Genomic DNA, 25,446 nt, shown 5'->3' on the forward strand with positions numbered 1-25,446 from the left:
GCCGTTCATCTATCATGTCTCTCAGGATGCTAAGCTGTATTAACCCCTTCCCTAGCTCTTTCTGAGTCAGACCTCTCTGACTGCCGCTGCATTACCACTCATGACAACAGTTATACCTGGCTTACTTTTGAAGGTTAAGTATTGTCATCTGGCCCTGTTTGGGGAGTCTATTGTTCCCATTGCTATCAAAAAGACCCTACTTTGTCTTAACATCTCCTACCAGTGCCTTGGCCTATGGAGGTCAGCCCACCATTGAGCTTCTTCTTCTTTTTTAAGATTTTATTTATTTGACAGACAGAGACACAGTGAGAGAGACAACGCAGGCAGGGGGAGTGAGAGAGGGAGAAGCAGGCTTCCTGCTGAGCAGGAAGCCCACTGTGGCGCTCTATCCCAGGACCCTGGGATCATGACCTGAGCCAAAGGCAGACACTTGATGACTGAGCCACCCAGGCGCCCTATCATTTAGATTCTTAATACTGGAGCTCCACTCATCAACACATCCCTTGTCACTTTGGACAAGAACACTGAATCCTAAGAACAGAGGAGGCTAGTAGCTTTTTGACCTTATGTAGTATATCCCAGTCAAGTGTCTGATTTCTTCCCACAGTGCTTAACACTGCATGGCATTTCTACTTAGTGTGAATCCCTGCTTTCTCCAAGTTTCCAAGGGACAACCAAATACTTTCACCTGAACTCTTTGCCAGGCTATTAAACCCCACATCACAGGTTTTTCTCCCTTTTCCATCTAGTGCAGTACCATATATGCTCTTCCACTTGGCATATATAGTATGGCATATATGGCATATATACCACTAGCTGGCCCTGGGTTTCTTTGACCTCAATATAGCTCTGGTGGTCGGGAGTGAAGAGTAGGGTAGGCTGTTGAGCAGTAAGGGGAGATACGTGTTGTGTTACAAGGCAGAAACTTCTGCATCATTAAGCTCATACATACATCCACAAGAGAAAAGCATCAGCCTTTAACAGGGAAGAATGGGCTACTTAAAGAAATATGGAAATTTAAGATTTTCAAATGCATCAACCCAGATGACCCTATTTCAAGTCTCAGCTTTTTCCAATGAGGACTTTGGCCTTGGTGTCATAAGCTTTGAAATGAAAAGAGAAATGAATAAACATGTAAAATTAACAATATCATGTTGAGTTTATACCAAACAAATTTTATAGTCACTCATTTGGAGAAGACCCAGATCACCCTTATGGGCTAGTGAAAAGGTCTGCAGCAGAGATAACATTTTTAAAAGGTCATTTTTAAAAGGTAAGATTTAAGAAAAATTCAGAACTGATGTAAGACATAGGTAAAGATAAAAAGGGAGTCTTCAAATTTGCCTGGAGCCCACAGGGCATGTATCATGGTGAGGTTAAACTTATTATCAATCTTTTCATTTTTATAGAGCGTCTGAACCACCAGATTTCTGGGCAGAGTTCTGGGACTAGAAAAAGACCATTAGCTGTATGCCCTGGTGCTCCCTCTCACCAATGGCCCATCAGTAATACAGGTATAAGCCAAATGCGTTCAAAAGGGCAAAGACGTCGCCGTCAGACGTCTCTCCCTTTAAAGCACAGTTTGGGGGCGCCTGGGTGGCTCAGTGGATTAGGCCCCTGCCTTTGGCTCAGGTCATCATCTCAGGGTCTTGGGATCAAGCCCTGCGTTGGGCTCTTGCTCAGCAGGGAGCCTGCTTTCCCTTCTGTCTCTGCCTGCCTCTCTGCCTGCTTGTGATCTCTCTTTCTGTGTCAAATAAAATCTTTAAGCACAGTTTGCCACGCGACAACGACCCTGGGGACAGAGGACAGGATTATCAGGATTGCCCTCTTCTGGCGAGGGACCCACTCCACCCTCCCCATTCCCAGTCTTTCTTGGGGTGAAGGAGGTTGTTAGCCGAACTGTGTTGCCGCAGAAAATCTGGGAGACACCGCAGGGCTACGAATGAAGTTCGCCCTCCGGGAACAGCAGGACCGCAGGAAGAGCTCGCCTCTCCGCCCTACACGTAGGGAGACATCCGCAGGTCCTTCCCCGCCCACGTTCGCTGAGCACGCCGGGTCCGTGGTGCCTGTGGCTCCTCTGCGTCGGTCACGTTCAGAGCTGCCTTGTCCCGCGGCCTCCAGTCGGAGGGATGCACGAGAATAGCTGGAACTTTATTTACCCCTCCTAAGTCATTCTCGCTCCAGTCTAGGTGTCCCTAAAGCCCGTCTCACCTGTGCACAGGACACGGCGCACGAGCCAGCGGCTCCGCGCCCCGAGAGCGCGCGCGACGGGCCGGAAGTGACGCGCTGCGTGCCCGCGTATTCCCGCCCTGCCCTTCGCCTGCTTCTTGGTGGCGGGAACCGGGGCGACCGTGCTCACGGCGGCGAATGTAAGTGTCACCCGGTGTGGCGGCTCGGGGCTTCCTAGGCCTGAGAGTCTCACACTTGGGAACGGAGCTAAGACTTGGCGACCACCCCACCCTTTCTCTGTCCCTGAAGCCCTGGGGACGAGCCGGCGGCGTCCAACCTCGGGAGAGGCTGAAAGGCCCAGGCAGTGCCCGGGAGTACGGGGAGCTGGGGATAACAGGTGATCAGCCGGAGGAACTGTGAGGGTAGCCTTCGCTCTCTTCCGCTCCTGCGCCCTCGATGCCCCTGCGGTGTCTCCCCACTCGTTCGCGAAAATGGTAGCTCCGTGCAGCATCTTTCAGAGCCCTGTTTTGGGCGGTAGTACTTTTTTTTTTTAAATATTTTATTTATTTGACAGAGAGAAATCACAACTAGGCAGAGAGGCAGGCAGAGAGAGAGGAGGAAGCAGGCTCCCCTCAGAGCAGAGGGCAGGATGTGGGGCTCGATCCCAGGACTCTGGGATCATGACCCGAGCCGAAGGCAGAGGCTTTAACCCACTGAGCCACCCAGGCGCCCCGGGCGGTAGTACTCTTAAGTAATTACTGCATCCTGTGGCAGGGATGGGTGATCCAACAACGTTAAAAAGCTTGGCTGTTTACAGCTGTTAGCCATTCATTTATTGAGTATCCAAATCCAAGCACGAAAGTGTGTGTACACAGGGGTATGCTTTTTCTCTCTGTGTGTGTGTGTTTTAAATAAAGTGGAGTCTAATTGACATACAAATATGTTTCAGGTGTATAACAGTTATTAGATGTTTGTGAAATTATTTAGTATATACCCTATGCTGTACATTACATTCCGTGACTTATTTATTTTATAACTGGAAGTTTGTACTTCTTAACTCCCTTCCTCATTTTTGCCCCGTCTCTTCTGACAAGCACCAGTTTGTTCGATGTATCTATGAGTCTGGGTTTTTGTCTGCTTTATTTTTTAGATTACACATGTAAGTGAAATCATGCAGTGTTTGTCTTTCTGACTTGCCTATCTCATTAGTATAATACCTGCAAGGTCCATCCATGTTGCCACAAATGGCAAGATTTCATTTTTTTATGGCTTTACATGTGTGTATCACATCGTTATCCGTTCACCCATTGATGAACACTTAGATTGTTTCCATAACTTGCCTTTTGTAGTGTTGCATTGAACATAGGGGTGCATATGTCTTTTTGAATTAATGATTTTAGGTTTTGTTTTGTTCTTTTTCTGGATAGATACCCAGTAGTGGAACTGCTGAAGCATATGGTAACTCTTTTTAGTATTTTGAGGAAACTCCATATTGAGGAAATTGTTTATCATGGTGTCTGCACCAATTTACATTCCCACCAACAGTGCATGAGGGCTTTCACAATTCTTTTATTTAACTTTTATTTATTGATTTAATCTTTTATTAGATACCTTACTGAATGGGCCTTACCTCCTTTTACAGCATGGGAAGCTGAGTCTTATAAATGGTAATTCAGTCACCAGATGATATGGATCATCTGTTGTGTACCAGTTACTGCTCTTGCCACTGGGGAAAGGCAGTGAAAAAAAGTAGAAATGCCACAGATGCTGGGGATTTTCAGGCAAGCTAATGATAGAGCCTAAAACAGCCTTCTGCTGCCTGGAAGAAAGTTTACATGAGTGTTTTTTGTGTTTGTTTGGTTTTTTTAAGATTTTTTAAAAAATTTATTTGGCAGAGAAGGAGACAGCTAGAGAGGGAACACAGGCAGGGGGAGTGGGACAGGGAGAAGCAGGCTATTCTGAGCAGGGAGCCAGATGCAGGGCTTAGATCCTGGAACCCTGGGATCATGTCCTGAGCAGAAGGCAGACGCTTAAGGACTGAGCCACCCAGACGCCCCTACTTGAGTGTTAATAGTAGTTATCTTTTGGGTGAGGTTTTGCATGTATTTTTAAAACAATTCATACTTTTTCTCTTTGTTTTGAATTCTTCTGATGAGCATGTTACTAACAAAAGAGCTGTTTTCATTTTAACAGAACAATCCCCAGCCCAACCCTCCCCCAAGAACAAGTTCTGAAGGCAGTCATTGGCTCTATCAGTAAAACAGACCCTTGAGTGGAGCTCTTGGTCCAGAAAAAGAAATGGAAGTTCTCATTTGTGGTCCCAGCAATCCTCATTGCTTAGTCCATTCCAGGATCTGAGCTAGAGCTAGGTCCATGACTGGAATGGAAGAGACTGTAGAAGCCCATGGACAGTTTGATCACTAATGACATCATATTTGTCAAAAAGTGTGGAACTCTTAAACAGTTTTCAGTCATAAGATTTATCTTTGATCCAACTCTCACAATAAATAGATTCTAAGTTCCTTAAACACTTTGGCCTCTTTAATTGTCCCTGTAGCTCTCAGTACAAAACATTTAGAGGATGCTAGGTCATGAGGTGATGACCTTTATTTGGTAAGTAATGACTGGAATATTTTGCACAAGGTTAAGTGTGCTAGTTGTGCTTTCTTGCTATACTTTCTCGTAATGATTTCAAAAGAACTTTTCCTTTTCTGTCTTGCTTCTGGTCAGAGTGAAGTAACCATGCAGGCTTTTCTAAAAGGCACATCTGTTAGTACTAAACCACCACTGAAGGATCGAGGAGTAGCTGCCACAGCTGGAAGCAGTGGAGAGAACAAGAAAACCAAACCTGTCCCATGGGTGGAAAAATAGTAAGAATGCTTGTATTTTTCTTGACATAGTTAATAAATTACTTCTCTAACCAGTTTTAGTCACTTTTTTTGTTGCTGTTATTTAAGAGGAGGATGATTTACTTTGTTTAGATGTCCTTGAAAATCACCCCAAAATGTTAAGTCCTAAAACCTTGTAACTAAAAGTACCATCAAATGATCTAGCTTAATTATTTTAAAGATGAACAAAGGTATTTCCTATAACTCAGGTCTATGGCTTTACGGATTAAGATATAGCAAGAGAAAACAGAATTTAGAATGTGGCCTTAAGCTCTTGGTCAGGAGTTCAACATAAATCCAAATAATCTGTTACCTCTTTCATTACAGATGACTGGAAATTGTTGAGTTTTGTTTATACATTTCTGGCAAAAACACTTGAAGTGGCGAATTAAATTTCAGTCAGCTAAGTGATAATATGACAAGTAGTTGTAACCCCTGGTGTTGCCTCAATTATTATCAGAAGTTTGTGGCTTACGTACAGGTCAAATAAGACCCTCATGTGTTTTGTTTAGCACCAAAAATGAGTTTTAAAATATGAAATTTCACATAAAAATCTAGATTTTTAATTAAAAAAATAAATTATACGTAGGGAAAAAAGTCTAGAGTTTTCAGCTTCTCAAGAGATTAGGCAGAACTAGATGCAGGTTCTCACTTGACAACAGTTAGATGGATCTGAATACTGCTTCTCATTCTGGAAAGGTCATATGTTCCTCAGTTTACCGTAGTTCCTTCTGTTTTCTCTTGCCTTATACTCTGCCTTCTTTTACTCTTGTTTTCTCTCTGGCCCCTGCAGGTATTTGAATCTGAAACCCTAGTTTATAACTTAGGCTGGTTTCCCTAGAAAACATTATCTGACCTAAAATTCCTACCTGGCATTGACTTGATTGATTAGAAATGTATAAATCAAAGAAGAGCTTCTGGCGAGCTAAGTAAGCTCAATACCTAATCTTAGGATTAGGAGTGTAACTTTGTTTCAGCATCTCTTAAAATCACCAGTTTAATGTTGTAAGATGAAAAATGTATGTTATTATTCTTCATCTTGGTTAAACTTGTTACTTAGTCCTCAATCAAGTCACTAGGTAGGCATTTTTTGTGCAGTTAGGTGATGGATGAAATTGGTATTAATCAATTAACTGTATTAACCAAAATAGTTGCCTATCCTGAGGTTATTAAATGTTTCTTCCTTTTCAGCTTAAGTGCATGATCTTGTCAAAATACAGTACTTTCTAGGCAAGTGTTCACTTCAAATTTTTCACCAGTTGACATCTGTGGTGCAATAAAATCTTTTTGCTTAATTTTTGTAAGTATTATAGATGCAAATTGCATTTATAAAGGGAAAAATGGCTTCACTACTTCAGTATGTGTTACCTTAAGGTAAATATAAATGGTGTTTCCACCTGCTTCCAGTTATGAAAGTTTCTCATTTTATTACCAATATATGAGAATTATCTTGATGTTTTAGTAAAAGGAACACTTAAGACATTTCTGTGGCTACTATAATATGCTAAATAATCTCTGGGCTTTTTTCAAGTCGCCCGAAATGTGTGGATGAAGTTGCTTTCCAGGAAGAAGTGGTTGCAGTGCTGAAAAAGTCTTTAGAAGGAGCTGATGTGAGTAGCAGGTGATGTTTCATGTCATTGGGAGATTTAAGTTTTAATTTACTTATTCTTTTCCTTCCTTTGATAATCAAACATCTGCCCCCCCTTAAATACTAGCTGTATATACGGTAGGCCTTTGATAACTATTTGTACAACAATGATGAGTTCAACAATTACTTACTGAAGAATTATTTGTTTAGGGCATTGTTATGTAGTACTTAAGTAGAGACCATTGAACAAGACATATAGGGTTTCTTTTCTCTTGAACTTTGATTTTTGGTGGGGAGAAGCAGAATGCATGTGGGAGCCCAATAAATAAGAAAATAATAGATAGGGGCACCTGGGTGGCTCAGTGGGTTAAGCCGCTGCCTTCGGCTCAGGTCATGATCTCAGAGTCCTGGGATCGAGTCCCACAACGGGCTCTCTGCTGAGAGAGCTTCTCTCTCTCTGCCTGCCTCTCTGCCTACTTGTGATCTCTCTCTGTCAAAATTAAAAATTAAAAAAAAATAGATAATAATATGTGCTATAAAGAAGAGTCAGATTCTTTGAAAGTATAATTGCTCACCTAATGTTAGGATTTGGTTTGAACTACAATACAAAAAAATGAGTAATTCTGCTTATAGCATTGTGTCTTCTGTCCAAATGTGGTATTAAAAAAACTCTTGAATGACTTGCATTGTAGAAGAGTTAGAGACAAGATTACCCTATCAGAAGAATTAGCAGCTTAAAATTGTATATGATGAATTGCTTTAAGAGCTCAATGAAAGAAGGTGAAAGTTGCAGATAAAAGTAAGGTATGGTTTTTGCTTTATTCCCAAGGAAGATATGCTTCCTTCCTTTCAACCTGGCTACTTTGAATTAGAGGTTCTTTGGGCTTTTGCTGCCATTATTCACTTCCTGGAATTATACTACAATAGTACATATTTTGAAAGAAGTTATATTTATTAAACTATTTAAAATCCTTTTTTGGGGTGCCTGGGCAGCTCAGTGCATTAAATGGCTGCCTTCAGCTTGGGTCATGATCCCAGGGTCCTGGGATTGAGCCCTGCTTCAGGCTCCCTGCTCAGTAGAGAGCCTGCTTCTCCCTCTCTCTCTTCCTGCCACTCTGCCTACTTGTGCGTGCACATGCTCTCTCTCTCTCTCTATCTCTGTCAAATAAATAAATAAAATCTTTTAAAAAAATAAAATCTTTTTTGGGGGGCGCCTGGGTGGCTTGGTCAGTTAGGCAGCTGCCTTCAGCTCAGGTCATGATCCAAGGGTCCTGGGATCGAGCCCCGAATTGGGCTCCCTGCTCACCAGAGAGCCTGCTTCTCCCTCTCCTTCTGCCTGCCTCTCTGCCTACTTGTGATCTTTCTCTCTGTCAAATAAATAAATAAATCTTTAAAAAAAAAAGTTAATAAAATCTTTTTCTTCACCAATTTTCGTTTTGATTTGATCCAAATATCTTTGTTTTAATTTTATAATATACGATTTAATTGTATAGTAATAATTACACAGATTGCAGGACAAGATGTATTTTAATTGGTAGTATTCTAAACCCTTGATGCTAATGTAGTGGGATTATGACCCTGTTCTTGACTATACCATCTATCTTACAAGGCCGAATTAAGAACTTTCTCTTTTAAAACACTTTTTTAATATTTTATGTTTCTTTTCAGACCTAGTTTTGTAAGACTTAAAGATGAACTAATTTTTTTAACTCTACAGAGTACAGAAAAATAATTTATTCTTTCATTTCCTTTAGTGTATGTGCTGCTGAAGTGAGCACTCTTTCATTTACATTAAAAGATTTTAAGGTAGAATTACAATAGATAATTTTCAGAAATCAATTTTAAGCACTAGTATTCCACATACAGTTCTTGAGTGTACCGTATATATCACTTATATAATGTGAGCTTTAATAATTTTACTGTGTTTTAAAGAATTTAAGTTATCATATGTGATAGTTATATGGATGAATTATTACAAATATTGAGGTATGCATAAATCAAAATAACAGTTAAAGATGAGGAAGCCTAGGAATTTTTTTTAATGTAATTGAGATACCCAGACTGACTAGCCCAAAGCTACCAGAAGGAAGGAAATAATAAAGATTATAATGGAAATAAGTGAAATAGAGACTAAGAAGAAACAATAAAAAGATCAGTGAAACCAAGAGCTGCTTCTTTGAGGGGCTCCTGGGTGGCTCAGTCTGTTAAGCGTCTGCCTTCAGTTCAGATCATGATCCTAGGATCAAGCCCCACATCAGACTCCTGGCTCAGCAGGGAGCCTGCTTCTCCTTCTCCCCACCTCCCTGCTCATCCTCTCTCTCGCTCTCTTTGTCTCTCTCCCTCTCCCTCTCAAATAAAATCTTAAAACAAAACCTAGATGGTTCTTTGAAAAGATAAGCAAAATTGATAGACCTTTAACCAGATTCATCAAGAAAAAGAGAGGACTCAAAATCAAAAATGAAGGAAGAGAAATAGCAAATGACACCACAGAAGTACAAAGAATTATAAGAGAATATTATGGAAAAGTATATACTAACAAACTGGACAACCTAGAAGAAATGGATAAATTTCTAGAAATATACAATCTTCCAAAACTGAATCAGGAAGAAATAGAAAATTTGAATAGACTGATTATTAGTAATAAAATTGAATTGATAATCAGAAACTCTCAGCAGCCAAAAGCCAAGGACCAGACGGCTTCACAGGTGAACTCAACTAAATATTTAAAGAAGAGTTAATATCTATTCTTCTCAAGCTATTCCAAAAAATAGAAGAGGAAGGAAAACTTCCAAATTTGTTCCATAAGGCCAACATTTTCCCGATACCAAAACCGTCAAAAAGCTTAGGAGGTTTTTTGGTGTTTGTTTTTAAGTAGTGAAACTCATAGCCTGTATCTTAAGCTGTATGCTATGTAATAGCATAATGTAATAGTCTTCAATTAATATATTTATCTGTGCATTGGTTAATTTATTGGGCACATGTTGAGTACTACACAAGATGCTGAGAATACAATTGCGAATAGAACAAATAAGGTTCTTGACCTTAAGCTTACCATCTAGCGAGGTAGACAGGTATTTTATAATTAAATCAAAACACTAAATAAAGAACAATAATTGCAAATTAATGTATATAAATAAATAATTGCAAGTTGAATTAAGTGCAGCAAAGACTGACGAGAGAGTAACAGAGAAGTTCCACTTTAGACTGGCTGGTCAGGGAAGGCTTCTGACTTGTAATGCAGTAGAAGCTGGGGAAGCAGAAAAAAAGCAGTCAGACCCTAGCTCCTGGGGGACAGTATAGGCCGCAGAGTGCTTAGTTGGAGTTCATTGTAAATTGGAGCCTGGAAAGGTGAGCAGATCATGGATGTCCATAAGGACAGGTTGGTTTTTGTTTGTCTGGTTTGGTTTTTCTGGGTGGAGTGTGAAACCAGTGAATAGTCTTAAGTAGCAAGCAGGGTGGCATCTAATTTGGGTGAGGAGTGGATGGGAGCTCGGGGGTTAGGCAAGAATAGAAGCAAATAAACTGCTGCCTAGTTTCCCATGTGCAGTGATTGCTTTATGTGAAAGGACATACTGAAGAGTATAGTTTTATGACAGAGCTCAGTAGAATTTCGTACATTCATCAGTCTGTACCACAGATTAGTTGCCTGCTTGATAGGAGCCAAGCTAGTGAGATCTGAGGTATAGAAGAAGATAATTAGTGATTTTTTTTTTTTTAAAGATTTTATTTATTTATTTGACAGAGAGAGAGATCACAAGTAGGCAGAGAGGCAGGCAGAGAGAGAGGAGGAAGCAGTCTCCCTGCAGAGCAGAGAGCCCGATGCGGGGCTCGATCCCAGGACCCTGAGATCATGACCTGAGCCGAAGGCAGCGGCTTAATTCACTGAGCCACCCAGGCGCCCCGATAATTAGTGATTTACTCTTACCCTTTCTTCCTGTAATTAATTCTCCCTGATATATGTGGGCTTCCCTACAGGGTATGTAATCATGGAATAGAGTCCTGCCAGGCACTTAGTAAACTCTTTTTTTTCCCCCTACTCTTGGAACATCCACTCATCCAGAGCCCTAAGAAGTCTGTTTCATTCCTTTTCCCTCTGTATTGGCCAAGCTGAAGTTCTCCTTTGGTCTGTTTCCCCCTTGAAGCAATGGACATCTTTATAAAATGGAAAATCTTGCCCAATCCTGAGCAGAGGGGTGGGATAGGGAACAGATAGAAGTGTAAGATTCCCTTCAGAAAAAAAGGGGTTTCGAGGTGCCTAGCTGGCTTAGTCGGTGGAGCTTTGCACTCATGATCTCAGGGTTGTGAGTTCAAGCCCCGCGATGGGTGCAGAGATTACTTAAAAAATGAAATCTTTTAAAAGAAGAAAGACAGGTTTCTAATTTGTACTGAAAACTTCACCTAGGTATATTGGGTATAGAACAGTCATAAATACTGCTTCAGCTTAAGATGTTAGACGTTTTGGGAGGGAAGTATAGTATTATGTGAAAAAAGCAGGATTCACAACTAATTGTGTGATACTTGTTATATTAAGAAATATTTGTAATCAGATATGTGCCCTATTAGAGGAGTTGTTGCACTGTTCCATAGAGATTTTCAGTCATCACGTTCATCTGTTTATACCAGAATACAATTTTTAAAAAATAAAACTTAACTTCTGCAGCTCCCTAATCTCTTGTTTTATGGGCCACCTGGAACTGGAAAAACATCCACTATTTTGGCAGCAGCTAGAGAGCTTTTTGGGTAAGTTGAATCTCTTTTTTTAAAAGACTTGACACCAAAAATCTCTGCTTCTTTAACTTCTTTAACTAAACTTCTTTAACTAAAAGTTTGTACTTGGTTTCTCTGTAAGGTGATTATTTCTGTATTTTTTATTAATTCAGTGGGCCCATTTCCAGTTCCTCCCCTCCAGTAAATAAGCTTGCTTACATCTTTTGTAATCTTCATTCTAGACCTTATTCAAATGTCTGAATGTACTAGAACATAGGAAGCCTCATGATTTTTTTCACCACTTTAACTTTTTCAGTTTGATTTCAGACCCCAAAAGCCCTGTCTTTAGTCATGCCAGTACTTTCATCACTCCCTGAATGGCTGTGTTCACATTTGTATCTTTGTGTGATAGAATCTGCTGTGTCTCATGCTGATGACCCCACACCACTCCTTCTAGAGTTCTTTCTTGCTCTGGCTTTTCCAGGCCCTGCCTCAAGTGGCTAGGCCAGCTCCTTGCCCTCAAGTATCTTGAGTGTTAGCAGAGTATGTAGTGGTTGATGCAGAATTCCAGGTACTCTGTGAGCCACTTTCTTAGATTCTTTTTCCAGGATTGACTGTCTTGCCTTACCATTGTAGAGGAGATTTTCACATATATATATGTATGTATGAATGTGTGTTTGTGTGTGTGTGTGTGTGTATACATGATATATATCAGCCCAGGTATTATATCTCTAAAACATGCACCAATAGCAAAGTCTATCTTGATCACTTCTTGGCCTTTTGACTAAGATCAGGTGTACCAAAGACTGTCTTGAATTTATCCAGAACTTTGGTATCAGGCATATGGTCAAAGGATACACCTGAAATCCTACATGTGAAAATAATCAGATGCCTCTGAAACCACCAAATATTTGCAGATAATTAGTTCTATTGAAATGTAAAGAAAGAAAAAAGGGGAAAGTGCTGTGAACCTAATACTTTATTTTTTTGACAGCAATTTTTATTTCTCAAGGAAATTATAAAAGAGCTTTTTTGATTATTCCACAACTCAGAAACAACCTGAGTCTGTTTTAGTAATGTAGTCATAATGAAACCCAAGTAGTTTGTTAATAGTTCTTTGAGAGAAGCTCTGTCCAAATTAGATAATTATTAAAATACCCTGTTAAAAATAATGCTTGTCCTTACAGAACTAAACTTAATTATGAATTCCACATTTCATAGTATATGTGGTTTTAAAATGGAGAATATATGCACAGAGCTTTATGATTGTGCCCATAAAAAAATGCTTAGGAGGATAGCATGGTGTTGAGGAAAACTAAAGACAAAACTAAGTCCCAACTCTTGTTTTTTTAACTAAAAAATAAATCTGTGTATAGTAAAGTAGAGGGAAGTTTTAAAAACGAAGACTTGACAGGGTGTGCCAGGTATTTTAATTTTGATTTCTCAGATAACCTAATGGTGAGCTACTTTTAATAATTGTTTTTTAAAAACTCACTTAAAAAAAAAACAAACCTGTTTATGTTTTAATCCAGTAATAGTCCTTATAGCAAGCTACCTAATGGAAACAATTGAAAATAGGCTCTATTACAGCATTATTTAAAATTGTACCGTATTTAAAACTATTTAAAATATCCAACAATAGAGTGCTAAATTAAGTAAATGATGGTATAGTCAGAGGATAGAATGTCATATTGTTACTAAAATGGTAACTACAGTGGTTCTGATAATGTGGCAAGATATTCATGATATAATCTTAAGTGGAAAATTGATTTAAAGTTTTATGAATTACGTGATACCATCTACCTGTTTTTTAAACTTAATGGAAAAAAAACCTACATGTCTCTACAAGAAAAAAATACAAAAGTGATTGCATGCCTTCCGTCTAGTGTTTACTAGGTAGTTTTAAATTACTGCAGAATGAAATTGTTAAAATTTGGTTCAAATCTCAGTTATTTATATGCTCTATTATTTTTCGTATTTGTTTCATTTTGACATAGGCCTGAACTTTTTCGATTAAGAGTTCTTGAGTTAAATGCATCCGATGAACGTGGAATACAAGTAGTTAGAGAAAAAGTGAAGAATTTTGCTCAATTAACTGTGTCAGGAAGTCGTTCAGAGTAAGTAAAGCTCACTTTTCCTTCTTCATACCATGTCATTGCATTTGTTTAAAATACATGCTTCTGCCAAATGTCCAACTCCTTTTTTTTTTAAGATTTTATTTATTTATTTGATAGAGATCACAAGTAGGTAGAGAAGCAGACAGAAAGGGGGGGAAGCAGGCTCGTCGCAGAGCAGAGAGCCCGATGTGGGGCTCAATCCCAGAACCCTGGGATCACGACCTGAGACGAAGGCAGAGGCCTTAACCCACCGAGTCACCCAGGCACCCCTGTCCAACTCCTTTTTTATCTTGGAGCATATGGGGTTTTTTATTTTATTTTTTTAGTAATCTCTACAAGCAACTCACAACCCCAAGATTAAGAATTTCATGCTCTGGGGCGCCTGGATGGCTCAGTGGTTTAAGCCTCTGCCTTTAGCTCAGGTCATGATCTCAGGGTTCTGGGATCGAGCCCTGCATCGGGCTCTCTGCTCAGCAGGGAGCCTGCTTCCCCCTTTCTCTCTCTGCCTGCCTCTCTGCCTACTTGTGATCTCTCTCTCTCTGTCAAATAAATAAATAAATTCTTTAAAAAAAAAAAAAAATTCGTGCTCTACTAAGCCAGCCAGGCACTCCTTTATCTAAATTATTAAAACTCAGAAATGACCTTTCCATTATAATACCTAATTTTAAATTGTTTAGGTGTCAAGGGTTTTGAACTTAATGTTTTTGTCTAAGGAGTATTTATTAATCAAATTTGGTAGTTTGGTGGTATGCTGCTAGTAAAAAATCCTGATTTTTGTTATTGTGTTATAAAAAAAAGTTCTATTAGATATCTTAAGCTTCAGTATATACTTCCTAATTAGGGTGACCATGTAAGTTATTGTACAAACTGGGACACTTTTAGATTAAAAGAGGAAGTATTATTAATAATTTAAATAGGACTGCCCTGAGTTAAACAGGGATGTTCAGTCAGCTACTTATAATCCTTATGTGGCAAAGTTCTAAGATTAAATTTTTTGGAACCTGGCATATATTGAAATTCTTATTGGAGCACACTTTAGACTTTGTAGAAGGTGAATGACTGATTTTTTATTATCTGCCTTGGACTGACAATGCATATATATCCTATATTTGATAAGGGACTTCCATCAAGAGTATATAAAGAACTCATCCATTTTAATAATCAAGAGAAAATCCAATTTAAAAAGCAAAGGAATTGAGTAGACATTATACCAAAGAAGATCCAGTGGTCCCCCTTTAGCTATGATTTTAGTCCGTTTCCATGGTTTCAGTTGCCTACACTCAGCTGAAGGCCAGAGCAAATGATTCACCTTCCGACATAATCATCAGGTCGTTAATAGTAGACTAACATCACAGTGCCTGTGTCATACCTCACTTTGTCTCATCACATAGGCATTTTACCATCTCACATCACAAGAAGGGGGGAGTACAGTCCAATAAGATATTCTGAGACCGCAGTTGCATAACTTTTATTATACTATATTGTTAAAATTGTTCTGTTTCATTATTTTTGTTAATCTCTTACTGTGCCTGATTTATAAACTGAACTTTTCATAGGTATGTGTGTATAGGAAAAACATGGCATATATATTTATATACTGTTTGATACCATCCAGGGCTTCAGGCATCTGCTGGGGTCTTGGAACACATTTCCTGTGGAATGTGTTCTATACAAAAGGCTCATAAAGCCATTAGCCATGGAGTAATGCAAATCAAAACCATGATGAGATACGACTTTATGCATACTAGGATGGCTCTTAGCAAAAAGACAACATATTGGCAAGAATGTAGAGAAATTGGAACCCTCATACTTCACTGGTTGGAATGTAAAATGGTACAGACATTTTGAAAATAGTTTGGCAGGTCCTCTAAAAGTTAAACATAGCCTAGGTGTATTCCCACAAGAAATGAAACCATAGGTCTACTCAAAACATGTTTAAAAATGTTCATTGCAGTGTTAGTCATAGTAGTCAAAACATGTAAACCACCCAACTATCCATCAACCTATGAATGAATGAATAAAATGTGGTATATCCCTTTGCCATATTATTTAGCAATGAAAAGGAATGAAGTAATGATATACTACCACATAGATGAACCTTGAAAGCATGCTAAGTGAAAGAAGCCAATCACAAAAGACAACTTATTAATCCATTTATATGCAGTGTGCAGAACAGGCAGATCTGTGGAAACAGAATGTAGAGGTCCATGATTGCCTACAGCTGGGAGAATTGGAAGGCGTGATGGGCATGGGGTTTCTTTTTGGGACAATGAGAGTGTTCTAAAATTAGATTTTGGTGATGATATATGACTTATAACTCTTATTTCTCTGAATCAGTGGGAAGCCATGTCCTCCTTTTAAGATTGTGATTCTGGATGAGGCAGATTCTATGACCTCAGCTGCTCAGGCAGCTTTACGACGTACCATGGAGAAGGAGTCTAAAACCACAAGATTCTGTCTCATCTGTAACTATGTCAGTCGGTATGTATATTGCCCTAAGGATAGATGCTAGGCAGCCTTGTTTTGATAACCTTAATTAGGGAGAGGGAGAAATGGAAATAATGTTTCAAGACTATAGTAATTTCTTCTCCATCGAATCTTGATTTGTTGATAAAAATGAGTTCATTGATAAAAATGGGGAAAATCTTTAGACACTGACTTTTTTTTCCTTAATATCTTACAGAATAATTGAACCTCTGACGTCTAGATGTTCTAAATTCCGATTCAAACCACTGTCAGATAAAATTCAACAGCAGCGATTACTAGACATTGCTGATAAAGAACATGTCAAAATTAGCAATGAGGTAATTACTAATTATTACAAATATTGTAATTACGAATTCCTTTGATGAATTCATAATAGGTCCTGAAAGTATCACATGTGGTACTTTAATTTCTGATGCCTTCAGGCAAAGTTAAGCTAAAGGACCAACATTTGGAATGTCTAGGAGTTATACTTTAAGCCTTATTATCAGTATTTCAGAGAGCCAGAACTAGAGCATACTTCATACCCATAATGCAAATTCTCCAATAACAAATCTCTGCACAATGGTGAGATTTTAGTGTCGTAGCTACTGTTTAGTGTCGTAGCTACTGTTTAGTGTCGTAGCTACTGTTTCCTTAAGGAGTGAATTTGGTGATGAAATTTTGGTACAGAAAGAGGATATGTAGGCCTTATTCATTTTAACAGAATTTTACCATAATTTGAATCGTCTTTGCTTTTTGTATTCCAGAAAATAGGATTAGAAATATGGAACATTTGTCTTTGCAAATTTCTTTTGAAGGCCTTCCACTGGACTGGTGCTGTCTCCCATGAATTCTGCCATCATAGGACTGATTAACATGCCCTTAAAACTGAAAATAATTCTCCCACTAGCTCTAGACTAAAGCTGTGTTTTTCCACTTTTATTAAAGTCAAAAAGTCTAACTTGACCATCATTGTAGGTTTAAAAAATAAGTTTTTTCTTTTCAGGGAATAGCTTACCTTGTTAAAGTGTCAGAAGGAGATTTAAGAAAAGCCATTACATTTCTTCAAAGCGCTACCCGATTAACAGGTGGAAAGGAGATCACAGAGAAGGTGATTACAGACATTGCTGGGGTAAGAGCACAGGATACTCTAAAATTTTTGGTTGGGTTTGGGACTCTTATAAAATTTTCAACTAACATAATGTATTCAGAATGCTGATGTGCTGATTTAATCCATTCAGGCAGCTTTAACAAAATACCATAGGCTGAGTGGCTTATAAACAAATATCCCAGTTCTGGAGACTGGGCAGTCCAAGATCAAGATACCTGTATTGATTATCTGGTGAGGAATAACTTAGTACATAGACTCCTAGTTCAGACTCAACTGCATTCTTTCTGGCAGAAGACCTGTAAAGGGCACTAATCCCATTCATGGGGGTTCTGTTCTCCCGACCTAATCAACTTCCCAAAGTTCTCAGTAGAATTTTTTTTTTTTTTTTTTTTTTTTTTTTAAATTTAAACAACTCTTTTTTTTTTTTTAAACATTTATTTGACAGAGACAGATCACAAGTAGATAGAGAGGCAGGCAGAGAGAGAGAGAGAGGGAAGCAGGCTCCCTTCTGAGCAGAGAGCCCCATGCGGGACTTGATCCCAGGACCCCGAGATCATGACCTGAGCCGAAGGCAGCGGCTTAACCCACTGAGCCACCCAGGCGCCCCTCTCAGTAGAATTTTTAACATGAATCTTGAGGGCATTTAGTTTATAGCATGTGCCAAGTACTATGCTAGAAGCAGTGTTAATAAGGAAATAACCTGGAAGCATTGCAACACTTCAGGAATATGGCAGTTGAGATTTAATGGATATTCCTGTTCTTACAAATCTGACCAAGGGTCATCTATAAAGGGGCAGTATCCCATTTAGAGATATCACTTGTCAGGGTTCAGCTCTAAAAAGTAGTATCCCTACTACTTTTTCAAGACTTAGTTCCCAAGATTATTTTTCATACCATCATGAAATTGATAGCATTAGTCCCCTTTACCTTCTGGGTATTATGGGCTTTCTAAAAGCAATCTCGTTAGTGGCATCTTTACTAGGAAAGGGAGCACTTCCCTTAATTCTCCCCTTAATTCCCTTTTTAAGCTAGTAAACAGATGTTAGCCACTGCTAAGGAAGTTAGAAACACTTGGGTACGAACCATCGGCCACAATTTTTAGCTGCTCACCCACTGACCAGATTAGCTGTTCTTGTTCCATCATGGGCCCAAATTTGAAACTATCAGAAGCAAAGAAAATTCTGTATACATTACAGAGACACTAATTTTTTTTTTTAAGATTTTATTTTTTTATTTATTTGACAGAGATCACAAGTAGACAGAGAGGCAGGCAGAGAGAGAGAGGGAAGCAGGCTCCCTGCTGAGCAGAGAACCCGATGCGGGACTCGATCCCAGGACCCTGAGATCATGACCTGAGCCGAAGGCAGCGGCTTAACCCACTGAGCCACCCAGGTGCCCCCAGAGACACTAATTTCTTAAAACCAAAATGCATCACTATTACATGATAGTGACTAAAGATGGTCTGAGTCAGGGTTAAAAGGTTACAGCTACCTGGAGAGCTTATTTCAATAGCTTCCTGGAGCTTGATAGGAGCATGAGGCTCTTCCCAAGTTCTCATCCTTTGCCTTCCCAAACTTTAGGTAATACCAGCAGAGACAATTGATGGAGTATTTGCTGCGTGTCAGAGTGGCTCATTTGACAAACTAGAAGCTGTGGTAAAAGTAAGTCACTTTACTGGTAACTTTGGGGAAGGGAAAATAGTCAATCAGTGTACCAAATTCAACTCTCTTACAGGACTTAATTGATGAGGGTCATGCAGCAACTCAGCTTGTAAATCAATTTCACGATGTGGTGGTAGAAAATGATAACCTTTCTGATAAACAGAAATCCATTATCACAGAAAAACTTGCCGTAAGTAGACACTTCTGCACATTCCAGCAAAATGTGTTAAATACAACCCAAAGGGAAATTTTCCTAACTTTTTAAATTTTCTTACAGGAAGTAGACAAATGCTTAGCAGATGGTGCTGATGAACATCTACAATTGATCAGCCTCTGTGCAACGGTGATGCAGCAGTTAACTCAGAATTGCTGAAGTGATCATTTTTTAAGATTTGTTTTTAAAGTATGTTTTGATAAAAATAAAATGACCAAAGCACCTTTAAAGTGAATATACAATTTATTTAACATTCAAACTTCATTAAGACATGTGCAATATGGCAATTTTACTGGGGGTTTAACCCTACCTAGGATATGATTGCTTGCTGGGGCTTAGCAACAGGGTCCAGTTCACACTTAGCACTAATTAAATACTTTATTGAATAAATACAGTACCAAACAAAATGCATTCAAATGCTTTCTAAAAAAAAAAAAAAAATCAATTTTAAAGGCCTTTCTATTCAGGCTAATGACAAACACAATAAAGGCAGATATGCTAGTTTAACATAATTGGCTGATTTTATACAGCACTTATATCTTTTAGTCCACAAGTATATTATTAAATGATAGAGAACATCTAATACAACCATTTCTACAGAACTAGGAAATAAATTTCTAAGAAAGAAAGATTTTACAGACCCCATCTTTTATACCCAACCCCAACAGTCTAACTCTAAAGAGGATAAAGCCAATGCCTCTCCTCACAAGAGCTCACGACTAACGTCGCTTTGCTATCAAAATCTGTATTTCTGATCCGTTACGAGCATTGAGACAAGATTCAAATATTCCCAAAGAAAGAAGCACAATGCACGTTGTGATCGCCTATTCAGCAACAGCGAGCACTGCATTCAAAACTCTCATCCCAGGAATTAAATAAGGTCAGCCACATTCATTGGCATTTCCTCCACTGTAGTATTGTAGAAAGTCTCAATGTCACGAAGAATCCTCTTGTCTTCTTCAGTAACAAAGTTTATAGCCACACCTTTCCTCCCAAATCGACCCCCTCTGCCAATTCTGTGTAAGAAAAAGAAATCAGAGCAGTTAGAATGTTACTTCTCACATATGGATGAACTATTGAACATGATGATCCACTTGTTAACCATCAGCTGCGGTTTACTTAATAAGGGTTATAGTTCGTGCTTCTAATTGGAGCGCACTAGCTGCTAATCAATATCTAGAGAAAAAAATCTTCCTTTGCAGTTAGTGCCAAAAGGATTCAAGGCTTGTCTGGCTGCAAAATGAGATTTATCAGGTGTCTTGAGCATTACTTTTAAAGCAGATGACAGTATTGTGTTTGGGGTAGTGAAATTAAAGCCCATACCAAAGTGGGCCAGCCAAGAGCAGATGTCAGCCTGGGACAGATGTAAACACCAGGGATAAAACAAAAAGAACAGTTATGTAATCCATTTCGACGCACCTCTGGAACTGTAAACTGTAAATACAAATGCTGCAAGGTTAACTATTGTCTAAAACTTACTTTTTCCAGTGGGAAAACAAGTATTTGGTATGGTAACCCAAACTTATCACTGCTTTTTTGCTCAGTTTCACACGTTGTAACTCAAAATTACTCAAAACGTGTTTACCTCCAAAACAGCTTTCCTGATAGAGACCAGACAACACAAACCACCTAACATACATACAAAAATGCCTTGGCTGGAGCAACTTAAAAATATCAAATAATCATGACAAAAGAAAAACAAATATAAATACCGACTCGCTCTTTATTCAAACAGTGTGCTGTTTCTCTTATGATTCCACGTCCTAAATTAGGTCAACGCCGTTTCTGAGCGCCATCTCGTCATCAACTGCTGCTATCGACTCCTGTATTTTTTAAAAAGTCTTTTTTTACATCATATAACAAAGTACAGTTCAATTTACTTAGGGATAAAGCCACTATAACTAAACCAGGGACTGCTCAAATTGCTACCAGACAACACCAAGAAAATCCCAACTACAGAGGAATCACCAAGAAAGCACATGGACACAAGAACTTCACTAAAAACTCAAAAGTAAGCTAAGACCAACAGATCTAAACAACCTGATCTGTATGTAGTTAAGTCCACAATTTGGGCAACATTTACAAGTGTTTTCCCACTGCAGATGATCAATCTTCCCAAATACCATTTTAGTTCTATCTTACCTAGTTAATAAGTCTTTTTGCTTCCCTGATACGAAGTTACCTTTCAAACAAATCAGTCCATAGAAAAACCACACATGAATTCATTTTACCAATACAGTAACAGCCAAAATGCCACCTACTCACCTGTGAATATAGTTTTCACGATTGGTAGGTAGATCATAGTTTATAACCAATGACACTTGTTGCACATCAATCCCACGAGCCTGAAACACAATGATATGGTGTCAAATTCTAATTTAAACTAGACAGCTATGTAATGTAGGCCACAAAATAGTAGTGAACTATATTTAGTGGTATAGCCCACTGTGGAGTGTGGTCTTTTTTTTATTCTCCCAAAGAGCCCAAACTGGTAAAGGTTATCAAAAAACCTTTCCCCCAAAACAAACTTTTGGTAGGCTGAAAAGAATAGTAAGAGACTTACCAACAAGTCAGTAGTGATCAAAACACGGCTTGACCCTGATCTGAATTCCCTCATGATAACATCTCTTTCCTTCTGGTCCATGTCACCATGCTGCAAATGAACAAACCTTAAATCAAGAATCACCAGTCAAATCAACTATTTGATTTTTACTAACATGTATGAGACCAAGCGTCCCTGGCTGCTACAGAGGTATAGCAGACAGGTATAGTAAGAAACAACTTTATTTTGAGCAGGGGGAACGACAACACAGCACTTAACAGCTATATTGTAGTCTAAATCCTGCTTTAATGAAAATACAATTATCACTACTACCAGAACACCTCTTACCAGAGCAGAAACTGTGAAGTCCCTGGCATGCATTTTCTCAGTGAGCCAGTCCACCTTGCGCCTTGTATTGAGAAAAATAACAGCCTGAGTAATCGTCAGTGTCTCGTACAAGTCACAAAGTGTATCCAACTTCCATTCCTACAATTTTTCAAAGTTAACAGTTATTAAAATCTAGCTTCCAACCCATGTAAATTAGAAATTCATTCTGTTAGGCCTATCCCAAAACGTATTGCACCAAATCTTAAGACAAAGGACACCGGACATTAAGAAAGAGGTCCACCCCAGTCTTTACAATCTAGTGCAGTTACTTTTCTTCTTGTGTGTACTCTGCTAGCATTATTACAAAAACTAAGGCAATCCTAGTTTCTGCAATTTTAGCACAGTGCTTATACAAGAAGGTTAAAAAATAAACTACATGTTAATGTTTAACTAGTAATTAGATAAATTACCTCTCTTTCAACATTAATGTAAAACTGTTTGATTCCTTCAAGGGTCAATTCTTCCTTTTTCACCAGAATTCGAATTGGATCTCTCATAAATTTTTTAGTCACTTCCAATACATCAGTTGGCATTGTGGCAGAAAGCAACACAACCTTAAAAAAACAATGATTATATTGTCACACACAGAGCACAACTTTAAAAAAAATACTCACACTGTTTGAGACCCAGTGTTTTTGCCTTGCTATGAAATCATGCAGTTATGCACCAACTGCTTTAAACAGGGGTAGGAAAAATACATCAGGTGTACTGTATGTAACCTGCGTTAAACCTAAGCCCCAACCTACTATAGGACAAAATAAAATTAAAGCTCACCTGAATACTTGTATTTAATTTTTGGAAAATCTCATAGATTTGATCCTTAAACCCTCGGCTTAACATTTCATCTGCTTCATCCAAAACAAACATTTTGATCCATTTTGGAGCTGACAAAGAAAGCCAAACACACTATCAGCTCTAGATGCTCAGGGACACTAAGTTTTCAATTTCTAGTAATACAAATTATACTCTCAATGAATACTTACAAAGGTATCTTCTGTTTAACATATCAAATACTCTCCCTGGTGTACCAACAACAATGTGTGGTGCTTCAGCCTGCAGTTTTTGCATTTCGTTCCGAACATTGGTTCCACCGATGCAGGCATGACAAGTTGCTCCCATATAGTCGCCAAGGGCCAAAATTACCTTTTGGATCTAAAAGCCAAAACCCTTAATTATTATCCAGGAGAATTACAGGCTGTGACTAAACTTCCAAAGCATAATGGCAAATATCTGGTCTGCAAATAGCCTCTATGCATGCACGATATTTAACTGCTTCCAAGCTTAAAATACAGACTGATCTAACTACTTCATAATAAAATTCCCTTATCGTGTCTCTTCCTTGTGTCTTGTCAAACCTGAGATCCTGCTGCCCCAGATACCAGCTAGGTTAATTGATTTTAGTTAAATCTTTTCCTACACTGCTTTTCATTGTGTAGGAAGGTAGGTGTAAATAGTGGAACTCTGCAATTACATCTAAGACAACTTGCTGATACTTTAGTTTTTCCCAAAGTACGGGACCCAACGTCCTCTTGACCTTAAAACCTAGTTTTATTAGCAAGGTTTTACTTCAAAGCCAATATAGCAATGAGCTTTGAAAACATAGCATGCAACAGATGCATCACAAACTACTGAGACAGTCAAATGATAACATGTCACTGCAGTTTTCATGTTGCACAACTGCATTCAAACTTAAAAATGGGAACAGATCTATCTAGTCCACCCTGAAAAGCTTTGGTTTCTCAAATCTGTTACACAACCCTGCAAACCATACCTGCACACCCAGTTCCTATTTTTAACTTTCAACAAAATCTCCCTGCATGCATGGACATTTCAAAGGAGGGCTCCTACTGACAGGACCGATTTATACTAAGTTTTAAATTCTTCACAGTTGTGAAACCTGAAACCTATGCAACACGCAAGCAGTTTTTTTGAACTACACTATCAATACCTGTTGAGCCAGTTCTCTGGTGGGGGCCAATACTAGTGCTTGGGTCTCCTTGAACTCAATCTCCAACTGTTGCAGGATGGAAATAGCAAATGTGGCTGTCTTGCCAGTACCTGACTGAGCTTGAGCAATCACATCATACCCTAAAAAAAGTAGGATACATATTTACCGATCCCACATCAAACCGCCACTTCTAGTTCACACCATGTATTCCGTTTGGAACATTAATTATGCCCAAATAATCAAGTGATCAGCAATGAGTATTCTCTTCATTTCAGGTCAGTCCCGAAAGATGATTGCCATCATTTCACTTTAAGGAATACAAACAGGTGCTAGTCCCCCAGAAGTTATTTTCCCTTTTATGGTCCAGGTCTATGTAGAACAGTTAATTCATTTTTAAAAAGTACTGACTAGTTCTTTTACCTTTAATACAAGGAATAATAGCTCTCTGTTGAATAGCTGAAGGCTTCTCAAAACCGTAAGCATAGATGCCCCGAAGAAGAGACTCCTTTAAATTCATATCGTCAAAGTTATCAACAATCTCATTCCAGTTGCTCTGCAAATTACATATAAGAAAGATGAATAAATGGGATGAACGAGCTCACCTTTCCAACGTTTCAAAATCAACACACATTCTTACCTCAATGACACCATCGGGGTCCATTCCCTCTGGGCCTCCATGTTCTCTGCTGACAAGAATACTGCAGTTAGAGAACATCCCTTTCCCCAGCCATCTTAACTACACAGGAGTGGAGAGCCCTATTATACAGCCGGTCTCATCTGGCCACCCTTCCCTGCACATGCACACCCCAAGGCAGTAAAGGAAGCTGGCGGCGCAGAGCACATAGTGTTCTGTGCGCGCCCGGCCGGAAGGCCGGCAACAGGGGACGCCCAGGAAAGGCCCCACGGACGCCGGCCCTCCCCCACCCCAGGCCCGAGCGCCAGGCACTCCCGTCTCGGCAGCAGACCGTCTCGCGAGAGCTCCACGCGCTGAGCTCCGCCCCTTACACTGCGCAAGCCGGGGTGATTGACGCGGCCGAGGCCTGGCGAGAGCTATGCCAACGGTTCGCAAGGACCCCGTTGCCGGCGCGGTCCCTTCCGCCTTGGGCCCTTGGCGAGCGGGCGTCGCTGTCACCCTTCCCCCTAACCCCACCTAAAGTCGAGCACTGAAACTCGCGCCTTCCGCCGCCAATAAGGCTTCGGGCCCCGTTACACAGTCGACTGCGGACTGCGCCACCGCTTTAACTAAACGTGCTCCGTAGGGGCAGGGGAAGCGGCGAGGATTTCAAAGCGTCTTCGGGAGAAAAAAAAGACACCCTCCAGCCACCCTGTTTTTGTACCCTAGTCTCCCCGCAGTCCCGACCCTACCCATCATGGAAGCTTCTCGAAGGGCAGAGGAGTGCTACACCCCAAGGAAACGCCTATGAACCCAGCGCTCCCTGCCTCCACGCCGTCCACTACCAACTCCGCTGGTGTCAGATGACCTTCACCACAAACTAGCACCGCCGAGAAGGCGCCATACCTGTTATAATCCGCGGAGCCACCAGACATGATCCGATGAACCACTCAGCGCCCGACTGGAAAGACAGCGGTACCGCGCCACCCGTTTTTTATAGGCTCGCGGCCGGAACCCGTTTTCTGCGGAGGAATT

At 39.7% G+C, this 25,446-nt stretch overlaps 2 protein-coding genes and 4 non-coding genes across 10 annotated transcripts; 1 reads left to right on the top strand and 5 right to left on the bottom strand.

The window, feature by feature from the left end:
* Positions 1-1,859: 1,859 nt before the first annotated feature.
* Positions 1,860-19,394, top strand: RFC4 (replication factor C subunit 4). Of its 3 annotated transcripts, none has more exons than XM_046002309.1 (11): positions 1,860-2,369; positions 4,900-5,039; positions 6,589-6,667; positions 11,306-11,385; positions 13,350-13,469; positions 15,807-15,950; positions 16,153-16,273; positions 16,942-17,067; positions 18,627-18,707; positions 18,796-18,897; positions 18,985-19,394. In XM_046002309.1, exons 2-11 carry the CDS (start codon positions 4,912-4,914, stop codon positions 19,078-19,080), a joined length of 1,077 nt encoding a protein of 358 aa, XP_045858265.1. In that variant the 5' UTR covers positions 1,860-2,369; positions 4,900-4,911; the 3' UTR covers positions 19,081-19,394. The 3 variants fall into 3 exon arrangements, with proteins under 3 accessions (XP_045858265.1, XP_045858262.1, XP_045858264.1); XM_046002306.1 differs by having other exon boundaries at positions 1,863-2,369; positions 18,781-18,897; XM_046002308.1 differs by lacking the exon at positions 1,860-2,369 and adding an exon at positions 2,376-2,566 and having other exon boundaries at positions 18,781-18,897.
* EIF4A2 (eukaryotic translation initiation factor 4A2) lies at positions 19,146-25,446 on the bottom strand. 3 transcript variants are annotated; one of them, XR_006818023.1, is made up of 12 exons: positions 25,318-25,422; positions 24,436-24,484; positions 24,219-24,351; positions 23,799-23,938; positions 22,834-23,002; positions 22,625-22,734; positions 22,261-22,404; positions 21,812-21,949; positions 21,485-21,574; positions 21,187-21,266; positions 20,634-20,744; positions 19,885-19,937 (listed from the first exon to the last, which is right to left on the bottom strand). XR_006818023.1 is itself a non-coding variant. In XM_046002305.1 (11 exons), exons 1-11 carry the CDS (start codon positions 25,344-25,346, stop codon positions 19,793-19,795), a joined length of 1,224 nt encoding a protein of 407 aa, XP_045858261.1. In that variant the 5' UTR covers positions 25,347-25,446; the 3' UTR covers positions 19,146-19,792. The 3 variants fall into 3 exon arrangements, 2 of the variants coding, with proteins under 2 accessions (XP_045858261.1, XP_045858260.1); XM_046002305.1 differs by lacking the exon at positions 20,634-20,744 and having other exon boundaries at positions 19,146-19,937; positions 24,436-24,481; positions 25,318-25,446; XM_046002304.1 differs by lacking the exon at positions 20,634-20,744 and having other exon boundaries at positions 19,146-19,937.
* LOC123941119 lies at positions 21,319-21,458 on the bottom strand. Its single transcript, XR_006818204.1, has one exon. It is a non-coding gene; the product is annotated as a small nucleolar RNA SNORA4 (small nucleolar RNA).
* Positions 21,639-21,769, bottom strand: LOC123941108. Its single transcript, XR_006818193.1, has one exon. It is a non-coding gene; the product is annotated as a small nucleolar RNA SNORA63 (small nucleolar RNA).
* On the bottom strand, positions 22,036-22,211 carry LOC123941138. The gene has a single exon (XR_006818220.1). It is a non-coding gene; the product is annotated as a small nucleolar RNA SNORA81 (small nucleolar RNA).
* On the bottom strand, positions 24,040-24,108 carry LOC123941142. Its single transcript, XR_006818224.1, has one exon. It is a non-coding gene; the product is annotated as a small nucleolar RNA SNORD2 (small nucleolar RNA).

The sequence above is a fragment of the Meles meles genome, chromosome 4, assembly GCF_922984935.1.
Source record: "Meles meles chromosome 4, mMelMel3.1 paternal haplotype, whole genome shotgun sequence".
NCBI classification, from domain to species: Eukaryota; Metazoa; Chordata; class Mammalia; order Carnivora; family Mustelidae; genus Meles; species Meles meles.

Coding starts and splice junctions, on each gene's coding strand:
- RFC4 (XM_046002306.1), top strand. CDS start 4,912: ATGCAGGCTTTTCTAAAAGGCACATCTGTTAGTACTAAACCACCACTG. Junction 5,040..6,588: donor GTCCCATGGGTGGAAAAATA/GTAAGAATGCTT, acceptor GCTTTTTTCAAG/TCGCCCGAAATGTGTGGATG. Junction 6,668..11,305: donor AGTCTTTAGAAGGAGCTGAT/GTGAGTAGCAGG, acceptor TAACTTCTGCAG/CTCCCTAATCTCTTGTTTTA.
- EIF4A2 (XM_046002304.1), bottom strand. CDS start 25,346: ATGTCTGGTGGCTCCGCGGATTATAACAG. Junction 22,735..22,833: donor GTTAAACAGAAGATACCTTT/GTAAGTATTCAT, acceptor TTTCTTTGTCAG/CTCCAAAATGGATCAAAATG. Junction 22,405..22,624: donor AATTAAATACAAGTATTCAG/GTGAGCTTTAAT, acceptor TGTTTTTTTAAG/GTTGTGTTGCTTTCTGCCAC.